The sequence below is a fragment of the Carassius gibelio genome, chromosome A4 (assembly GCF_023724105.1).
Source record: "Carassius gibelio isolate Cgi1373 ecotype wild population from Czech Republic chromosome A4, carGib1.2-hapl.c, whole genome shotgun sequence".
NCBI lineage: Eukaryota > Metazoa > Chordata > Actinopteri > Cypriniformes > Cyprinidae > Carassius > Carassius gibelio.
In genome coordinates, this window is record NC_068374.1 from 34,798,821 (window position 1) to 34,819,470 (window position 20,650).

The window sequence follows — 20,650 nt, forward strand, 5'->3', positions numbered from 1 at the left end:
GTAAATAATGACCTTCTAACACTTGCATTATCTATTATTTCTGTTCTATTTTTATTCAAATATGATTCTTTAACACTGCATTCCGTATTCTTTTTCTTTTATTTTTACTCATTTCTTTTTATTTATTATAAAATCTAAATAAGAAAACAAACAAAAAAACATGCTACCTGAACTGATAGATGAAGCTCCGCCCACAAACTCCGCCCCCTACTTTCCTCTTTTTGAAACACTATGATATGGTCACCCTAAACTATACAGAACTATAGGCAACAAACACTTTTCTTCCACACACATCAGACTGAGAGTTCCTCACGCCTGCTTTTATATTAGTTTCAGTTTAGTTTTTTTCTTGGTGTATCATTTAGATAGACTTATTCAGTAATTAATATTATTATTAGAGATTGTAGGCTATTCCTTTTTCAGAGACATTTTAATAAAGCTAAAGTACATGTCTTAAAACAAAATGTATAATTAAAAAATTTAATGAAAAAAATAAAAGTAAAAAATTGCAATAAAAATAAATATTTGAATAGGAAATAAAAGTGATAGGTGTATAATAAAATACATATAAAATATAAACCATGCAGGACTGGCTTACAGGTGATACTGTTGTAAATAATCTTCAACTTCTTCTTCAGATCGTTTCGCTTCATAAGAACTTTCTTGCTTTTTTTTTTTTGCCTTTCAGAGTGACTGTAGCTGCGGATTTGCTTCTTATGAATCACCAATAAAATAAAATAGATACAAAAAATCTTCATTACTGTTCTACTGAAGAATAAAGTAATCTCCATCGTTAATATCCTGAGGGTGAGTACATTTACAGCAAATTTGTCTTTTTGGGCGATCTATCCTGTTAAAACGATGAGGAATAAACACTTAAAATATCTTCCTTTATGTTCCACAGATGAAAGAAAGTTCTGTAGGTTTGTAATTGTTATTTTTAGATGAAGGATCTCTTAAATTGGTGCTCAAAGATTCAAAGGTTTTGGTTCAGTCTTGTTTTTCAGCATCATCTGCACTGACCAGTGCTTCCTTCTGTCTGTAGCGATGACTCGTGTTTTCATAAATCACGTCTTCTGATGCCGGTGAGGCCGTGTCTCTGATCGTTGCTGTCATGTCTGGTTTTTTGGGCTCTGTCTCAGATGTTGAGGTGTTGTTCTCTGTGTCTGTGTCTCCTGCAGGACAGAGTCGGACCGCAGCGTATTCACTGGTCAGCGAGGACTGGCCTAATATTTATTTGTTTAAGTGTAAATAGTTTTTTAAAAGTCATTTTAATTAAATTAGTTATTGCAGTGCTTTTTTCAGTTAACATTTATTTGCTATAGAATTAATTTTATTAATACGTTTAAGAACCAAAAAAAAGTTGTATTCATATAATTTTTATAAGTATAATGACCCTGTTTTATGCTTTATACTCTTAAAATCATACAGTAATAGTTCAGGACGTTCTGAAACTGTTGACTGGTGCTGGCGCTGCCGTATTTGTTTGTGCTGAAACACTGCAGGACGTCCGTGTCTGTGAGGGACTGATGGATGTTCAGGACGCTCTTCACTCCTGTGCTTCCTAACGTCTCCTCACTGATGGAGGTTTCTGTAGAGTTAGTGATCACACGTCCAGACAGACGCCACTCTAGTGTAGGACAGGGATTCCCATGAGCCTCACACACACACTCCGTTACACTGCTTCGACTGCAAGAGATGGAGATATTGGGTGCAACTGAAAGAGAAAATATAATCGTTATGATACAGAAGATCTTGATGGTCTCTATGGTGTAAAACATGTTAACAGCAAGTTCTCTTACTGTGAAAAATAATAAATCAAACAGGACATTTCATGTGATTTTACAGTTAAATACAGTTAAATACACAGTTTTTAGAAGTGGAAAAATACAATTAATCTTATTTAATTAAATTTGATTTAATTTAAAATTCTGCGTTTTATGGTGGTTGTCAGTATATTATAAGGAAACAACAAAATACATTTTAGTATTTCAGTAAGTTGCTATATTAACATATTTATTCTGTAAATGTAATTTCAGTTCTCTGTAGATGGATTTCAAATGTGTTCATGACAAAAACAAACAAACAAACAAAAAACATAACCTTGAGTTAATGGTTTGCTAAAGTAGAAAAGAGGAACAAGCCACAGTTATTAAGTCAGGGTTAGTTCCATCAATTTAAGTTTAGTTCACTGATGATGAATACAAATGTTTTCATGACAAAAACAGAAGAAAAAAACATACCCTCAAGCTAAACATGTACTAAAGTAGAAAAGAGGAACAGGCCACAATTATTAAGCTACGGTTAGTTCTGTCTACAAAACACCACACTGGTGAAAGTGACATTATTGTGATGAAGAACTTGTTTTACTCTTCTGACTACAGTAGTACTCGGTTATAAAAAGTTCTTAATTTATATAATTCACCTAAAAAGAAACCTTACACTACGTCCTATGTCATCCACTGGAATGGTGTTATTGTGAATGTGCTTACGACAGTTAGCAGAAACTAGAGATTACTGTGTATAAAGTTAAAAAAATGACACATCACTTCACTACAGTAGGCTTTTATTCACCCCCTGGATCTGTGTGAGGCACTTTTTATGATGGATGGATGCACTTAATTGGACTCCTTTTGGAATATTGAAAAATAACATCCATTCTCTGCCATTATAAAGATTGGACATTTTTTTATATAACCCTGAGTGTATTGGTCTGAAAGAAGAAAGTCATATACACCTGTGATAGCTCGAGGGTGAGAAAATCATTTGGTGATTTTAATTGTTTGGGTGAAATATCCCTTCAATGTGCAGCATCTAATGCTGTCGGTTGCCACAGAAAATAAGATCAACTCGTACCCCGGGTGTTTGATCACTGCATTGCCTTTATAGAAGAGCTGCTGACTGTTTCTTGTAATTTCACTGGTTTAAGTGCAGTTTCAAAAAGGATTTATATAAAAACCTTGCATTTCAAAATGCTGTAGTGTAACTTTAACATGTTGTTCTGTAACAAAATCATTTACAAAAGTGGAACTAAATCTCCTTCTCTCTTCTCGGATGCATTTTCTGTAAATGAAGATGTTTGTCGCAGTTCTACAGCCATTTCACAGCTTTTCTTTTTCATTTTCACAGTCTGTGCACAGCTGTGAAAACTGTTATTGTTCTATATTCACATTATTTATGTCATAAGTAATAGTCATTTAATCATATTAAATTAATTTGCGGCCTGTGTTTTTACTCACACTGAACATCCAGCTGAATTTTAGCATTGCAGTGGCCATGCTGGTTTTGAGCTTTACAGCCATACCATGCTCCGTGTGTAGGGTTTGTCACAATGTAGGTGTTATTATATCCAGTCTGGAGGAGCTCAAACTGAGACCCTGTCTCTCTGTACCAGGTGTAGTTCACTGCTGGGTTTGCATCACTGCTGCAGATCAGAGTCACTGAACGACCCTCCAGAACTAAACCAGCTGGATTTATCCTCACAGATGTGTCTTTAGGAGCATCTAGTGGAGGAGAAATCATTCAGACAATTACTGTATGATTTACAGCATTAATTATAGATGATCATTCAGCACAGATTGAAATAATTCCTGTCTTACACTGAACGTGTAGCAGACGAGACTCTTGTGTTGTGATCTGTTGCTGTATCTGGTGTGTTGCAGTGCAGGTGAAAGTGACTCTGTGATGACGGTGAGAAACAGTGAAGTTCAGATCAGAGATGAGCTCAGTTTGGCTCTGAAACTGTCGTCCTGTGACGCTCTCGATGAGAGACGAGCTCCATGTGAGAGATGGTGGACGAGACGGACAGAAGATCTTAGTAGAGCAGCGCAGACTCACTGAACTTCCCTCAGTCACCTCCTCCTGATCCGGAAAGATGCTCAGTGTAGGTTTGGGTGGAGATCCTGAAACAAAGACAGAGATATTACAAGATAATGTTGATTATCATATCCAGTTATGAAAGTATATATTGTACAATAGTAGATTTCTTTTTCCATGTCCAGTCACACTATAGAAGCAGCATGAACAATATGACACTCACCTAAGACGACAATTTCAACTTGAGAGTATGTAGGTCCTCTGTAACTAAGCTTCAATTTACCACTGGTTTCGATTCTGAAGTAATATGACCCATCATGACTCTGATCAACATTATCGAAGCGTGTGGTGCAGTTTTTCTGTGTAGCAGTGCCAAATATTTCTCCTTTTAACCGTCCAGTGTTGGGGCTGCTGGAGTCAAACACTATAACGTGAGGGTTTTCAACTTTAACCCACATTCTCTTTGCACTGTCAGTGAGGTCAGCTTCATATCGTTGATCAATATCAAATGTGCAGGGGATGAAAACACAGGATCCGTTCAGAGCTTCTACTTTATTCGGCAGATTGATATTAAAGCCACACAAAACACCTAAAACACAGACAAACAGATCGAAGGAAGTAAACGATCAGAGAATACAAGCAGAACACACTTCTGCAGAACTTATTGCTCTTTATCTCATGAAGGTCACATGAAAGTGCTTTCATAATAATAATTAATCTTGTTAAACAGAGGAATAATCTAAGAATGAGACCTTGTATCAGAGATCCAGTGAGGAGGAACGTCACCAATGTTTCCATCATTTACATTCACCTTACAGCAGAAGAAACAACAAATGAAGACATTTTATAGAATGAAAAAAGCAGAAATGTTGGAGCTGTTTTTGATTGTGTATCCTATGCACCTATCGATCATCTACATGTGTGTGAGGGACATTGTTGATTGATAGGATGAAAAAATATAAAATTGTGTGAATTTATAGCTGTTTTGGTATAAACTCATTATTTCTAGATTTAAGTTTCAGAATTTATTATTTACATGAGAATACAGAACACTTTCTAAAGATTTTAAAAAAAGGTTATTGTGTGTGAGTTTGAGTGTGTTGTGTGTAAATGTCTTACCAGAGAAGAGAGTTGAAGACAGAGCTCAAGCTGACGCTTCTACACTGAACGGAGGGAGAACTGTGTGTGAAAACGACACAATTTAGCTCATATTAGAGATTCACCACTTCTCCTTTAGACAGAACTCAGTAACAGTAGCCAGGCTGAGAAATATGCAAATCAGTCTGAAGCTGAATATTCAACACATTTCTTTATATCTCATGGAAACTAATCATGTGAGATCCAGTGTTCATGTTGATAATAATTCTCCATATTCAGGAATACGTGTTGAATCACATTCAAAATGAAATCCAAGAACACTATGTGCAGGAAACATGTTTTTTTCTTTTTCGCATCTTTAGCATTTCTTACTACTTTGAGATATTATACTGTATATCAACATTGTGTTATGGTAATATTTCTCGTGTTCTGAATTCATTTTAACAGTTTACTTCAAATAAGGAAGGTTTTCTTGCCCAAGATACTGACAGAAGCTGAAAGCAGGAGAGATTTCAGCAGAACACTGTTGTCTGTTTGTAAGGTGTCTGTGTCTAAAGTCAGCAATACGAGCTGCTCACTTCTACAGCATTTAATTATTCCTGTACAGTAAGTGTGATACTGTAAACATTTACATTTAGACATTTGACAGATTCAGCATAGTGGCAATACATAATTGTTTTGTTTTGTAATAGTAAGAGTCTGTCACGGAGCTGTTATCTGTAATATCTGAACTGAAACTGAAAGTGTTTTCATGTTGTCAATGATCTGAAAGTGAAGTCTCTTCTGTCTCTAGTGGAGCAGATGGAAACTGCACATCAGTTCCTGTGATTACAACAAGAAACACTCACCACCAGAGGACACCAGACTGGTATTTTATCCGCTTGGATATAGAAATGTTTTTTTTTAATAACATTTATTTTTGAATGCTTTTTTTTTGTAATGGAAACTTTATTTGTTAATCCATATTTTTGTAAAAATTTACAGTTCTGAATATCAAATTCTTTACTCAAATGCCAAATGTCCACAATTGTGTAAGCTTGAAATATCTGAATGGCATTTTTTTTAAATTCATAAATGCCGAACGTCCACAATATTGTGAACTATATATTCTGAGCAAAATTCTTTATTCATTAATGCTGAATGTCCAAAACTCCGGCATTAAAAGAGCAAATTTATAACATTGTTGCTTGTAAACTTGAATCCAAGTTAAAAAGTTCAGAATAATATTTAGAGAATATATATATACATTTTTTTTTTAATAGAACTGGATTTCCATTTAATGCTGACTTAAAGCCTTAATGATGTTTTACCACTTTACGCTGACCATTGCTGCGTGGTCCCACAACGTGTTTCGCTGAGTTTTGAGTCTAGATTTAAATGTGACTAGTGTTTTAGCACATCTGATCTCTTCTGGAAGCTGATTCCAGCTGCGGGCAGCATAGTAACTAAAGGCAGGCTCCCCTTGTTTTGTGTGAACCCTTGGTATTTCTAACTGACTCGATCCTAATGATCTGAGTGGTCTGTTAGGTTCATATTCAGTGTGCATATCTGCTATATATTTCAGTCCTAGGTCACTTCTGGTTCTAGTCAGCAGCGTTCTGGATGAGCTGCAGCTGCCTAATGGTCTTTTTGGGATGGCCAGTGAGAATCCCATTACAATAGTCCACCTTGCTGGTGATAAAGGCATGAACAAGTTTTTCCAAGTCTTGACTGGAAACAAAACATCTAATTCTTGCAATGTTTTTGAGATGATAGTATGCTGATTTAGTTACTGCTTTGACATGACTACTGAAACTAAGGTCTGTCTCCAGAATCACACCAAGATTCCTGACTTGATTTTTAGTTGTTTGACCCCTAGAGTCAAGGTATGCATTCACTTGAAAACTTTATCTTTGTTTCCAAATGCAATAACTTTTCAATAACGTTTTTCCTTGTTTAACTGCAGAATGTTCTGGTACATCCAACTATTAATTTCATCAATGCATTGGCAGATGGAGTCAATAGGACTGTAGTCATTTGGAGATAAGGCTAGGTAAATCTGGGTATCATCAGCATAGCTGTGATCGGCAATTTGATTCTTTCTCATTATTTGACTCAGTGGAAGCATATACAGGCTAAACAAGAGCGGTGCAAGAATTGAGCCTTGCGGGACTCCGCATGTCATGGATGTCCACTTAGACTTATGCTCTCCTATTTGTTCATCTGATTAAAAACCACCTTTTCTATAATTTTACCTATAAAAGGAAGATTAGATATTGATCTAAAATTGCTCAAAATGGTGTTATCAAGATTGGTCTTTTTCAGGAGGGGCTTTACAACTGCAGTTTTTAGGGAGTTTGGAAATGTCCCAGAAAGAAGTGAGGCATTCACCACTTCTAAGAGATCTGCTTTTAAGCAGTCAAGCACACTTTTGAAAAAGGATGTGGGAAGTTTGTCAATTGATGATTTTAGGTGCTGCACTATGTCTTCCAGAATTGTATATCAATTGCTCCAAAAATAGACATAGTATCTTTTTGATATTGTGGCCAAATCTTTCTGACCTTTGCATTACTTGAGGATGTGCTAATCGCCTTCCTGATGTTGATGATCTTCTCAGAAAAGAAAGAAGCAAACTCATTTCATTTGTTGTCTGAGAGCATTTCACTGGGAATCTGACTTGGGGGGTTTGTCAGTCTCTCCACAGTGGCAAAAAGAGTAAGAGTGTTTTTTAAGTTACGGTTTATAAGGTTTGAGACGAAATTCTGTCTAGCTGTGGCTAGTTTCACATTAAAAGCATGAAGGCTGTCTTTATAGATGCTATAGTGAATTTCAAGTTACATCCGCTCGGCTTTTATGCATTGTCTTTTCATAGTCTGAACTGCTGTCAATCTTCTCCAAACTGATTTCTGTCTGTTTGTCTTCTTACTGACTATTATTGGAGCAATATCATCAATAACATTCTTAACTTTTGAGTTAAAGGAATCAAGGAGAATATCAACAGAGTCTGCAGAAATGCTTGGTGTTTAAGATATAGCCTCCATAAATAGTACGCTTGTGTTCTCGTTTATGCATCTCCTTCTGACAGAGAAAGATCTAGATTCAGTGGTAGCAGAGATCAATATATCAAAGAAAATACAGAAGTGATCAGATAAAGTGATCAGATAGTGCTACGTCCTTAATAACAATGGATGAAATGTTTAGACCCCTACTTATGATTAGATCCAGAGTGTGTCCACCTTTGTGTGTGGGTCCATGCACATGCTGAATCAGGTCAAAAGTGTTTAGAACCATTATAATTTATTTTGTAGTTTTGTTTTCTGCATTATCTATGTGAATATTAAAATCCCCTGCAATAGCAAAACAGTCAAACTCTGAGGAAATCATTGATACCATTTCTGTGACCTCTTCAACAAAGGTTGGAGAGTATTTTGGAGGCCTGTAAATAATAATAAACAGAATGTGTGGAGCACCTTTCAGCACAATCCCTAGATATCCAAAAGACAAGTTCTGACCAAATGACACTTGCTTGCATTGATAGACATCTTTAAATAGAGCAGCTACACCCCCACCTCTCCTAACGGTCCTGCAAACACTCATGTAAGTGAAGTTAGGAGGGGCTGCTTCATTAAGGACTGTTGCACTGCAGCTGTCTTCTAGCCATGTTTCATTTAAAAACATAAAATCCAGATTTGTGGTTATGTTTGTGGTTATAAAGTCATTGATTAGAAATGATTTATTTTTTAGTGAGCGAATGTTTAAAAGTGCTAGCTTGATGGCAGTGCTTTGTGTCTTTACATCAATCTTAGTTTGATGCATAATAGACCGCAGATGAGTTTGCCCCTCGGCTTGAGAAGGCCTTAGACTTTCCATTACGTGATAAAACTGAAATAGAGAAAGCTACAGGCACCCTGGGTTCTGCTTGTTCTGTAAGCATTTGTGAATGTTGCTGCTATTATAGCGGGGACCCGACAAATATCACTGAGAGCTGCTATCACAGAGGGTTTGAGCCCTGGCGTTGTGGCAGTGGTCGGAGAGCTCTCATAGGAACAGGCCCCACATGCTTTGGTGGTGGGAAGCACAGAAGTGGAGATGCGGGAGAGAGGGATAATGTGTCTGGTGAGATGGGCTGTGTCTAGTGTTTCTGGTGGCTGTGATATGATGTCCTGGCTTCCCTGGCTGTTTTCCAGAAACCCGTCCTTGGGTGCTGAATCTATTAGCTGTTTTGATATATCACGGTCTATCTTTGAGGAGCTCTGCGGGCAGGGCTCAGCCGGGATAGTGTCCATCGATGCGGTGTATTTAAATGTTTTTAAATGAGCATTGGCGCTGTTTACTTTCACTTTCGATTTCAGATCACAGCACTGTGTAAAGTCAGCACATCTTTAAAAATCTGATATTTGTGACCTTGGACCACAAAACCAGTCATAAGGGTAAAAATTTAAATTGAGATTTATAAATTCATATGCACACAGACTGAAGTAGTTTAAGTCTTTGGTTCTTTTAATTGTGATGATTTTGGCTCCCATTTAACAAAAACCGACCAATTCACATCTCAACAATTTAGTATGGTGACATGCCAATCAGTTAATCAACTCAAAACACTTGTAAAGGTTTCCTGAGCCTTCAAAATGGTCTCAGTTTCGTTCAGTAGGTTACACAATCATGGTGAAGACTGCTGATCTGACAGTTGTCCAGAAGACAATCATTTATACCCTTCGCAAGGAGGTTAAGCCACAAACATTCATTGCCAAAGAAGCTGGCTGTTCACAGAGTGCTGTATCCAAGCATGTTAACAGAAAGTTGAGTGGAAGGAAAAAGTGTGGAAGAAAAAGATGCACAACCAACCGAGAGAAATTCAGCATTACGTTAGTTCAGTCAGGCCACGTTAGTCACGCTTGCATTAGCCGACAGTCAGCTGTTCCTGACGTGTACCAATCCAGTCTTGACACTTATCACATTCGTTCTATTTAAATTCCCATTCTTCAGCGTCTCTTCCATCGCATCGCTGCTTGCAATTAACTCCCTCATCCAACCCCAACTCCACCAACTGAACCTGTAATCTAACTTTGTTCTTTCTTTACAGTCTCTTCATTGGAAGCAGTCTCTATAACATTAATTTACAACTCATGTAATTGTGAATTGTAATTATGTCTGCTTATAATGGTTATGTTCTTTACCCCAGGAGGGTTTGTCTTGCTGCTCTCCCCACTCTATCTAAGCATGGCTGCATGGAAGGCGTGTGGAGCGTTGCCCAGAACATAACCATACCGCCAACACTAACTGTATGCAATTATAATTGTCATAAATATACTTGATGGTAGTGGTCCAGATTTAACTGTATCCTTATGAGGATTGTCAAGCAAAATCAATTCAATAATTTTAGTGAAGGAATGGACTGAGGCTGGGGTCAAGGCATCAAGAGCCACCACACAGAGACGTGTCAAGGACTTTGCTGAACCACAGACAATGTCAGAGGCGTCTTACTTGGGCTCAGGAGAAGAAGAACTGGAATGTTGTCCAATGGTCCAAAGTCCTCTTTTCAGATGCAAGTTTTGTATTTCATTTTGGAAACCAAGATCCTGGAGTCTGTGATGATTTGGGGTGCAATGTCATCTGCTGGTGTTGGTCCATTGTGTTTTTTGAAAACCAAAGTCACCACACTAGTTTACCAAGAAATGTTTGAGCACCTCATGCTTCCTTCTGCTGACCAGCTTTTTGAAGATGCTGATTTCATTTTCCAGCAGGATTTGGCACCTGCCCACACTGCCAAAAGCACCAAAAGTTGGTTAAATGACCATGGTGTTGGTGTGATTGACTGTACAGCAAACTCACAAGACCTGAACCCCAGAGAGAAACTATGGATTATCGTCAAGAGGAAAATGAGAAACAAGGGATTAAACAATGCATATGAGCTGAAGGCCACTGTCAAAGAAACCTGGGCTTCCAGGCCACCTCAGCAGTGCCACAAACTGATCACCTCCATGCCACGCTGAATTGAGGCAGTAATTAAAGCAAAAGGAGCTCCTACCAAGTATTGAGTACATGTACAATAAATGAACATACTTTCCAAAAGGGCAACAGTTCAGTAAAAATATTTTTTATTGGTCTTAGTATTCTAATTTGTTGAGATTGTTGAGGTTTTTGTTAAATGTGAGCCAGAATAATCTCAGTCTGATTGTCTTTATTCAGACAATGCTGAATAAAGTCGTAGTTTTTGCTATTTTTGGACAAAAATGTATTTTCGATGCTTCAAAAAATTCTATCTGACCCTCTGATGTCACATGGACTACTTTGATGATGTTTTTCTTACCTTTGTAGACATGGACAGTAGACCGTACACACAGCTTCAATGGAGGGACTGAGAGCTCTCGGACTAAATCTAAAATATCTTAAACTGTGTTCTGAAGATGAACGGAGGTCTCACGGGTTTGGAACAACATTAGGGTGAGTTATCAATGACATAATTTTGATTTTTGAGTGAACTAACCCTTTAAACTACTTCAGTCAGTGTCCATTGGATTTATTTAATACACAAGTTTCACAACTCGAGTTGAATTACGGAAATAAAGGAACTTCTCCACAACATTCAAATTTATTGAGAAGCACCTGTATACTGTTAGATGAAGCCCCACCCACAAACTCCTCCCCTACTTTCCTCTTTTTGAAACACTATAATATGGTCACCCTAAACTATACAGAACTCTAAAATCGTTTCGCTTCATAAGAACTTTTTTTTTTTTTTTTTTGCTTTTTTTGCCTTTCAGAGTGACCGTAGCTGCGGCTTTGCATCTTATAAATCACCAAGAAAATAAAATAGATAAAAAAAGTAATCTTCATCGTTAATGGCCTGATGGTGATGACATTAACAGCAAATTTGCCTTTTTGAGTGATCTCTCCTGTTAAAACGATGAGGAATAAACACTTAAAATATCTTCTTTAATGTTCCGCAGATGAAAGAAAGTTCTGTAGGTTTGTAATTGTTATTTTTAGATGAAGGATCTCTTAAATTGTTGCTCAAAGATTCAAAGGTTTTGGTTCAGTCTTGTTTTTCAGCATCATCTGCGCTGACCAGTGCTTCCTTCTGTCTGTAGCGATGGCTCGTGTTTTCATAAATCACGTCTTCTGATGCCGGTGAGGACGTGTCTGTGATCGTTGCTGTCATGTCTGGTTTTTTGGGCTCTGTCTCAGATGTTGAGGTGTTGTTCTCTGTGTCTGTGTCTCCTGCAGGACAGTGTCGGACCTCAGCGTATTCACTGGTCAGCGAGGCAAGGCCCATGATCTCTCCTGACGGTGGGTCAGCGTTTGAGAAGTCGATGGAGGAATAATGAAAAGATTCAGGATTATTATAGCTAACTAAAACTAAAACCAAAACCATTAAAAAAAGTTTTGTTAAATCTATGTTTTATTTCAGCAAGTTTCTGAGGAAAAAATTTCACTTAGTTTAAACTGATGTACTAAAATAACTCAAACTGACATAAAAATCAATAATAAAAAATATACAGACACACATATATACATAATAAACACTAGAAATTACAAAACGCAAAATAACTAAAACGTCACAATTTAATATGATAATATAAAAAATGTAAGTGATTAAATATATCAATAAAAACTTGGTATCTTGGTGAAATAACACTGATTTGATATTAAGTTTAAAGTTAAAATATTTACTATAGCAATAAAAAGTACACAAAACTTTAGATAATTTTTTCTTTTTTACTTTCGTTTGAGTAATTTTGTAACTTTTTTGTGTTTTTGTAATATTCCTTTAAATGTAAATAGTTTTTTTTTTTTATTCATTTTAGTTAAATTAGTTATTGCAGTACTTTTTTCAGATAACATTTATATGGTAAAGAATTAATTTTATTTAGAAGTTTAAGTTTTTTTATGCTTTATACTCTTAAAATCATACAATAATAGTCCAGGACGTCCTGAAACTGTTGACTGACGCTGCCATGTTTGTTTGTGCTGAAACACTGCAGGACGTCCGTGTCTGTGAGGGACTGATGGATGTTCAGGACGCTCTTCACTCCTGTGCTTCCTAACGTCTCCTCACTGATGGAGGTTTCTGTAGAGTTAGTGATCACACGTCCAGACAGACGCCACTCTAGTGTAGGACAGGGATTCCCATGAGCCTCACACACACACTCCGTTACACTGCTTCGACTGCAAGAGATGGAGATATTGGGTGCAACTGAAAGAGAAAATATAATCGTTATGATACAGAAGAGATCTAACAAGATATTTAATGTATTTATTAACCCTTGTGGGTTATGCTGTTATACTCCATATAACTCCATATACAAGCCAGAAACTAAGCTAAACTAAATGGTCCCACCTAGCGATCAACTGTAAAAATTAAAATTTTTCCTCTTCCCAACAGGGAAATCCACCAACCATCAAGAATGCATGATTTTATTGTGTCATGGCTTTGCAATCAAAATGTCGTTATAATGGAAGTCAATGGGGCAAAAGCAGCCACGAACAATAAATGAGGGAGAAAAAATAAGAATCTAATGCTGCACAAAAACTAACAATGCATCAAAGCCAATGTTGTTACTAATCTTTGACATGCCCAAGACTGTTATAAAAGGTAAAAATAATAATAATAATACACTCCACAATGACTTTTTATATTGAAAACAAGTAATTTTTTTCTTCCCCAAATCAGTGACATAATTTATGAACTTGGCAATTACACTGCTGTAAAAATGTATCAGAAAGTTGTGGCCAAATTAAAACTCAACATTACCCTTTAGTGGACAAAAACCTCCCCAACACCACATAAGGGTTAAATTTGTATTTCTTCTGTAATGATAAAGCTGCTATTTAATTATTTAAAGTGTCATTTAATTAGTATTCATCATCACTGAGATACTAAAATAGCTTTATTAATATTATGAATCAGTTTCTTATATTTTTTCATTCCTGCACATTTGGTACAGGTTGAGGTTGATAAGGTTGCAAAAATTTATTTATTTATTTATTGTTTATTTGATCTATACAGTGTGTAGTATTTTTTGCCAACATGTTTATGAATCAATTTGAGATTTAAAGTGTTTTGAATTACAAATGTTTATGTGTATTTAAAGACAACAAAGAGGACTGTTAAGGAAACAACTAACTTTTGTCTTTCTCTCTTATTTAATGTCAAGATGATTACTGCTCATGGTCTTTCTGGCTGTAAGCTAATAGTTTGCTAAAGTAGAAAAGAAGAACAAGCCAGAATGATTAAGTTAGGGTTAGTTCTGTCTACAAAACACCACACTGGTGAAAGTGACATTATTGTGCTGAAGAACTCATTTTACTCTTCTGACTACAGTAGTACTCGGTTATAAAAAGTCTTCACCCAAAAATGTATATTCTGTAATTTACTCACCAAACCTTTATGACTTTATTTCAAAAAGATATTTTGAAGAATGTTGGGAACAACTTTGGACCCAATTGACTTCCATTGTATGAATGAAAAGATACCGAGACATTTCTCAAAATATCTTTCTCAGAAAACTAAGTCATGCCGGTTTGGAACAAGGGCAATTTTCATTTTATGTGCAAATTTATTTTTATTATTTTGAGCTGTTAACACAATAATACTGATTTGTTTATGGTACAAATTAAATTATAATTAAGTTGTCATGACTAAAATTATTTATGAACATATTTGCATTACATTGACTCATTCCCCAGAGTTTGATCACTGCATTGGCTTTACAGAAGAGTTGCTGATTGCAATTTCATTGTTTAAGTGCAGTTTTATAAAGAATTTATATCAAAATCGTGCATTTCAAAATGCTATATTGTAACTTTAAAGTTTTTTTTTATCTAGGATTGATTGTGTTTGTGGGGTGTAGTCTAACGTGTTCATCCTTCAGTTTTTTTTTGTTTTTTTTACGCATTATTTTTCATATACTTTAAATTATTCCACACCGATATGTCCCTTCTCTGACAAACACCTCAATTTATTTCCTATAATAAAGCCCCTCCCTCAGAAATACTCGATGGGCTGAGATTGGTCAGCTGGCTCAGTGTGTTGTGATTGGCTAAACCGCCTCGAGCGCATCTGAACGTCCCGCCCCTCAAGCTCAGAATATGCTCTGGTTATATTGTAAACAATGATGTCCTCTATATTGCTTATTAATTTAAGCCTGATTGAGGCAGAGGATATTAATGGACAGGATCGCTCAGAACCTGTGCAAGCATTAATGAAGATTCGTGATTAATATATGCACAGACTTTTACGTGCACCCCTAGTTTTCTCTTCTTCTTCTCTCTCTTCTTCTTATCTTCTCTTCTTTTGTAGGCATTAAACATCCAGAATTTTAAAAGATGATTATCTCTGTTTGCATTGCAATTTACATTTATCTTCACTATAAACTATACACTTTACATTCAGTGCTGTCTAGAGCATTGTTATGTGTTTGCTGCAGTTACTGTTGTAATGGCACTATATTCACTGTATTTATGTTATCAAGGATCAGATTAAGTTTATCAGATTCAATTGAAGACTCTTATGTGCACTTTTAAATTCAGGTACAAAACACCTGTATTGCTCATGAAACATTGCTATCTCTACAGCTGCTTGATTGTGGAGAAAAATTGCAGACAGCGTAGAACTGTAGGAGGGTGGACATGAATTTAGGGTGGATGTTTCCTCACACTACTAAGACACATTTATATGCAAAAAATTTTTTTGCATCTGATGTCCCCTTCAATACTCACACTGGACGTCCAGCAGCACTGATGAGTTCTGTGTGCCGTGTTTGTTCTCAGCTGTACAGTAGTATCGTCCGCTGTGTGTCGGGTCGGTGTTGTTGATGGTCAGGTTTGGTCCGGTCTGAACTGGATTCAGAGGTCTCTCAGTGTCTCTGTACCAGGTGTAGTTCACTGCTGGGTTTGCATCACTTCTGCAGATCAGAGTCACTGAACGACCCTCCAGAACTAAACCAGCTGGATTTATCCTCACAGATGTGTTTTTAGGAGCATCTAAATGAATAGAAAAGAATGTAGCCAGACACAATATATAGTCATATTTTACAATCTGTTATATGCAGTATAGAGGTTGGTAATGCTTCACTGTGCAAAACAAGTGACTTAAATTTTTTTAATATTTGTATGAATAAAGACTTGTAATTAGGGCTGTGAATCTTTGGGTAGACAGTGAAAAGATTCGATTCATGATTCATAGGTTTTCAATTCGATTCAAGCACAATTTTTGGAAATTCATAACGATTCAATTCAATTCATGATTCAATTCAGTTTGATTCGTTTAACAGTTTGATTCTGCGTTCTTTAAGTGCATTCACAGGATTTTTTAACTGCTTAGTCAAGGGGCAAATTACACAGCAGCCTTAATGTTTAGAGAATAATAGGTTACAGAAAGAAAAAAAAAACACTTTTGTCCATTTGTTAGATGTTAGCTTAATGATGCTATAGCATATGAAGAAATTAATGTAAGCCAAGATTTTAAAAAAGAGCTTAAAAAGAATTAAGTATAAGCTAAATTTTTATTACACCAGGTGCATTTCGTCATTATTTTTTTCCTAGTGGCAATTTATGATTATTTTATATACGTACTACAAACAATTATTAAAATTTTCTGCACAGAATAACTTATAAAATTTACTTTATAGTTTCTGTACTGTAATAAATCATATGTCAATTAGCCCTGCATCATTAATAAATTGTATTTCACGAGTTCACGCTTACATATAATTAGCTGAGGTATGGTATGCGTATTTGGCATGCTGTCTGGGGAATTGCCCGAACCTAGAGTACCCCCCCTTCCCCGTCTATTTATAAAGTGAACTCAAAGTGAGGAGATGGGGTGGAGGAGGGATGCTGATAAACCGCCAATGGATAGAGGTAAGTCAGCGATATTTATACTATGGGATTGATTACTTGATTATGGTCCACCTGTGTTGATTAGGCTAAGTATCTGACACACTCCTTAACGTTAAATCAGTTCATTCTGCTTTTTATTCAGATTAGCTGCAGATATCTGGCACGTCTATGAGCGCAAGATTACTTCTCTTTCAGTGAGAAAACATCTATTTCATTTTCATTAAATAAAATGCTATAGTATTTAACTTTCCCTCTCCATCGGCGAATGACTATTCTGAAAGAAAACAAGACTGATGTCAGTTTGCTATAGTAGGGTCGTTCCTCAATTGGGATGGAAAATGAGAGGCAGAATTTGTAAAAATGCTTGTTTGTTTTTAATATAATGTATTGCTAAGCATTTAAAATTAGTTTAATATTCTATATCAATTAAAATAGAAGCATAAGAACATTTTGATTTTCAGATGATTTCAATCAAACACTGGCGAAGACCAATTGTGTCTATGGTGTTACCAATATTTAAAGTAAAATTTTGTTTTGTTCTGAAATGAGCAGGGATATGCAACCTTCTAGGGATTCACCGAAACCGAAAACCGAAAAAGAGAAAACCAAGGCCGAAAACCGAAACACCGAAAGAAAATATGCCAATTATTAGTACCGTTGCATTTATTGCTATGACCGTGTACTAACTTTACTAAAATTAAGACATTGCAATTGCATAAATTAATATTAAAGTTTCAGAAATAATTACAATTACATAACTTATTTAAAAAAAAAAAAACATAAAAATACATAATTACAAATGATGCAAATATTTATTAAGCACATTGCAACAATGCACAGTAGAAAATAAAATTCAAACTAAAAATGTATCCCACTCGTGTATATTTAATAATAATGTACAGGCCTACTGGCCTGCAGAAAGGTTTTAAAATGAACAGTTCTCTCATAAAAACAAAGTGCATTTAGGTGAAGTGCATTTGAAATTTTTCTATGTAGGACTAGAAAGTGCATTACTTCTCCAGTAGGCAAGACTGTTATCACTTCTGGGGATGGGGACTTCAGACAGATAACCATCTAGCTGTTGAGCAGTTGAGCTTGTCATCTGCCTGACATTTGAGAAATATTTGAGAGAGTGTATTTAAATAGGGCCAGGGCATAAATAAACATTTTTATCAAATTAAAGCAGAAATCTAGCAGAAAATCTAGCATAAATATGGCTACAATCTGATATTATGTATGTATATATGTTTGTGTGTGTGTGTGTGTGTGTGTATAGTAGCCTAAGAACAAAATAGCCAACGTATTCTTATTACTTGAGGCACTTTCTTGCAGAATTCCACTGAACATATCAGACACCGATGGTGCATGCCACTCATCTGGTGCAGAGACCAGTCTTTTCTGCGCTCTGATCTGTCTCCTGCGCTTGGCGCTTCTCCGTCTCCACGCGGGTTCTCCGCATCCAGCGCGGCCTGGGTCATTTCTCGTGCGCGCTGCCTTATTTCCGCATCCAAGTAATGGTCTTTATAACGCGGATCAAGCACATTCGCGATGAAGTGCAGAGGATCCGAAAAGATCTCAGTGAGACGTGTGCTAACAGACTCTATAAGACTGTACTTTTCTTTGTTTTTACTTCGTGGTCCGTCTTAATCTCTTTGTTAGGAGACGCTTTAGTGCTGCGAATAAAGGTGTAAGAAGAGAGAGAATGTTCTCACTGGTGTTAAGTGAATATCGCGTGGAGCTCGTGGTCTGCGCTATGCAGGTGCACGTGCAGGTCGCGGTTTCTGTTTGCGTCATCACAACATTTCGGCCGTGTTGTTTCGGTGATAAAAGTCTATCGGCCGAAAACCGAAAAGGCCATTTTCGGCCGAAAATTTTCGGTGGCCGAAATTTCGGTGCATCCCTAGTAATAATTAATAAGTTACTTTAAGGATTCAGTTTCACTAATCATTTTAATTTCAGTTTTTAAAAGAAATGTTTAAGGAGAAAGGAAAAATGGTCTGCGGTACCTTTATAGTCTTTATTCTAAAATATTAAAACATTTTACAGTCTAAAAACATTAAATTATAAGATAAAATGGTTCTGAAGGAAAGAAATTTCAGATACATTTTGAAGTAACACCACAGTCTTCATATTGCAAGTTACTATAGAGTCTGTGTTGTTACCAGGAAACACAGAACACCACAGACAAATCCGCCCAAACCCAGACTTTTCTGAAATAGAGATCATGATGATTTTAAGATCTGGGGACATTTTGGAAATGTTAATAATTATGTACTTATCAAAATTTGTATTGAAATATGTCACATCTACAAGTTATCAGCATTACACCACAGACACTAATAAAGTATGGCACTTGAAATTATCAGAAATTGAGCTAACTTTTAGAAAATTTATAAGAAAGACTGAACTCCCCATGCAGCTCTCAGATCAACCAGCATCTGCAATGACCTTTACACACAGGAAGTAGTTCAAATAGAATTCTCCCTTTTATTATAGGGGCGACATCCATTGTTCTAACACCACAGACATGAATTTGAGGGAGACAATATTTCTCCTAAATAAAACAAAATATGTTTTTATTTATATTGTTGCAATTACACTCCATGATAGCTATCTGAGGTATGGCATATTTTGATACCAGTGCAATCACTCAAACTCATTTAAATATGTATTTTAAAACAAAAATACTATTAACACAGCGCAAATTGTGTTTACCCTACAAAATATAAAAATTTGATGATTTACATTTAATAATATTTTACATTGATTTATTGGAATTTAAAGTTTATTTCAACTGTTGTAAAGTAAAGGGACACTTCTTGCCACCACAAATGAAGAATAACTCTATGCAACAAACTCTATGCATCTGATTATCAGATAAACCTCACACTCTTATTTCAAGGTTGATGTTAATGCTGTGGTTAGTTTAATCACTTCCCTTTGTACATTCAGTTTAACGACATTGTTAAAACACATTTATCATTCAATGCAACTTTGTGTATAATTTAGACACTTAAATTTTTTGCTCTGTTCATGCAATAAATGCACAGCCTTGGACTGCTCATGTCATCGGTGTGATCTAGAGCCATTGAAAAACTACAGAAAAGTAAAACTGCTTCACTTTAACATTACTAGGCACGAATACTGAAGAGAGATCACACATCAACTGCTCAAAAAATGTGTCAGTAAGATGAATTGAGCATGAGCGCAATCCTGTGACAGTCACAGGTGGTAAATAGTGCAGCACGTGAAGGAGAGATACGAACACTGTTCAACGTCTCCATTAATTCGTGCTTGAAGTAATTTAATGTGTGAAAGTGAAAGTGACGTGACATTCAGCCAAGTATGGTGACCCATACTCAGAATTCGTGCTCTGCATTTAACCCATTCGAAATGCACACACACTGTGAGCACACACCCGGAGCAGTGGGCAGCCATTTATGCTGCGGCGCCCGGGGAGCAGTTGGGGGTTCGATGCCTTGCTCAAGGGCACCTAAGTCGTGGTATTGAAGGTGGAGAGAGAACTGTACATGCACTCCCCCCACCCACAATTCCCGCCTAACCGTTAGGCTACGACTTCCCCAATGTATACATAGGTGCTATACTGAACAAAATTATACACTTTTTTTTTTTTGCCCTCATTTTTCATGAGCTTAACTCAAAGATCTAAGACTTTTTCTACACAAAAGGCCTATTTGTCTCAAATATCATTCACAAATCTGTCTAAATCTGTGTTAGTGAGCACTTCTTCTTCGCCGAGATAATCCATCCTCCTCTCAGGTGTGACATACTGTATCAAGATGATGATTAGACAGCCTGATTATTGCACTGGTGTGCCTTAGGTTATGCAAACTGATTGTTGCAACAGTTGTCCAGGTGCCTGGTCTCAGACGATCTTGGAGGTGAAGATGCT

At 36.4% G+C, this 20,650-nt stretch overlaps 1 protein-coding gene across 14 annotated transcripts in view; it reads right to left on the bottom strand.

Annotated features, from left to right (window-relative positions):
- The window catches only part of LOC127979168 (B-cell receptor CD22), a 72,999-nt gene that overhangs the window by 18,615 nt on the left and 33,734 nt on the right, over window positions 1–20,650 (bottom strand). For 3 of the 14 annotated variants that reach the window (XM_052584516.1, XM_052584505.1, XM_052584494.1), the window contains exons 3-4: window positions 4,040–4,405; window positions 3,856–3,902 (exon numbers count right to left, since the gene is read on the bottom strand). The exons of 3 other annotated variants lie outside the window; for them this stretch is intronic. In XM_052584516.1, the coding sequence (XP_052440476.1) occupies window positions 3,856–3,902; window positions 4,040–4,405 (413 nt within the window). Of the gene's footprint in view, window positions 1–3,599; window positions 3,903–4,039; window positions 4,406–4,568; window positions 4,628–4,935; window positions 5,162–15,615; window positions 15,880–20,650 lie in introns of those variants that run through there. 8 more of the 14 variants (XM_052584476.1, XM_052584486.1, XM_052584414.1 and 5 more) reach the window with 6 other exon arrangements.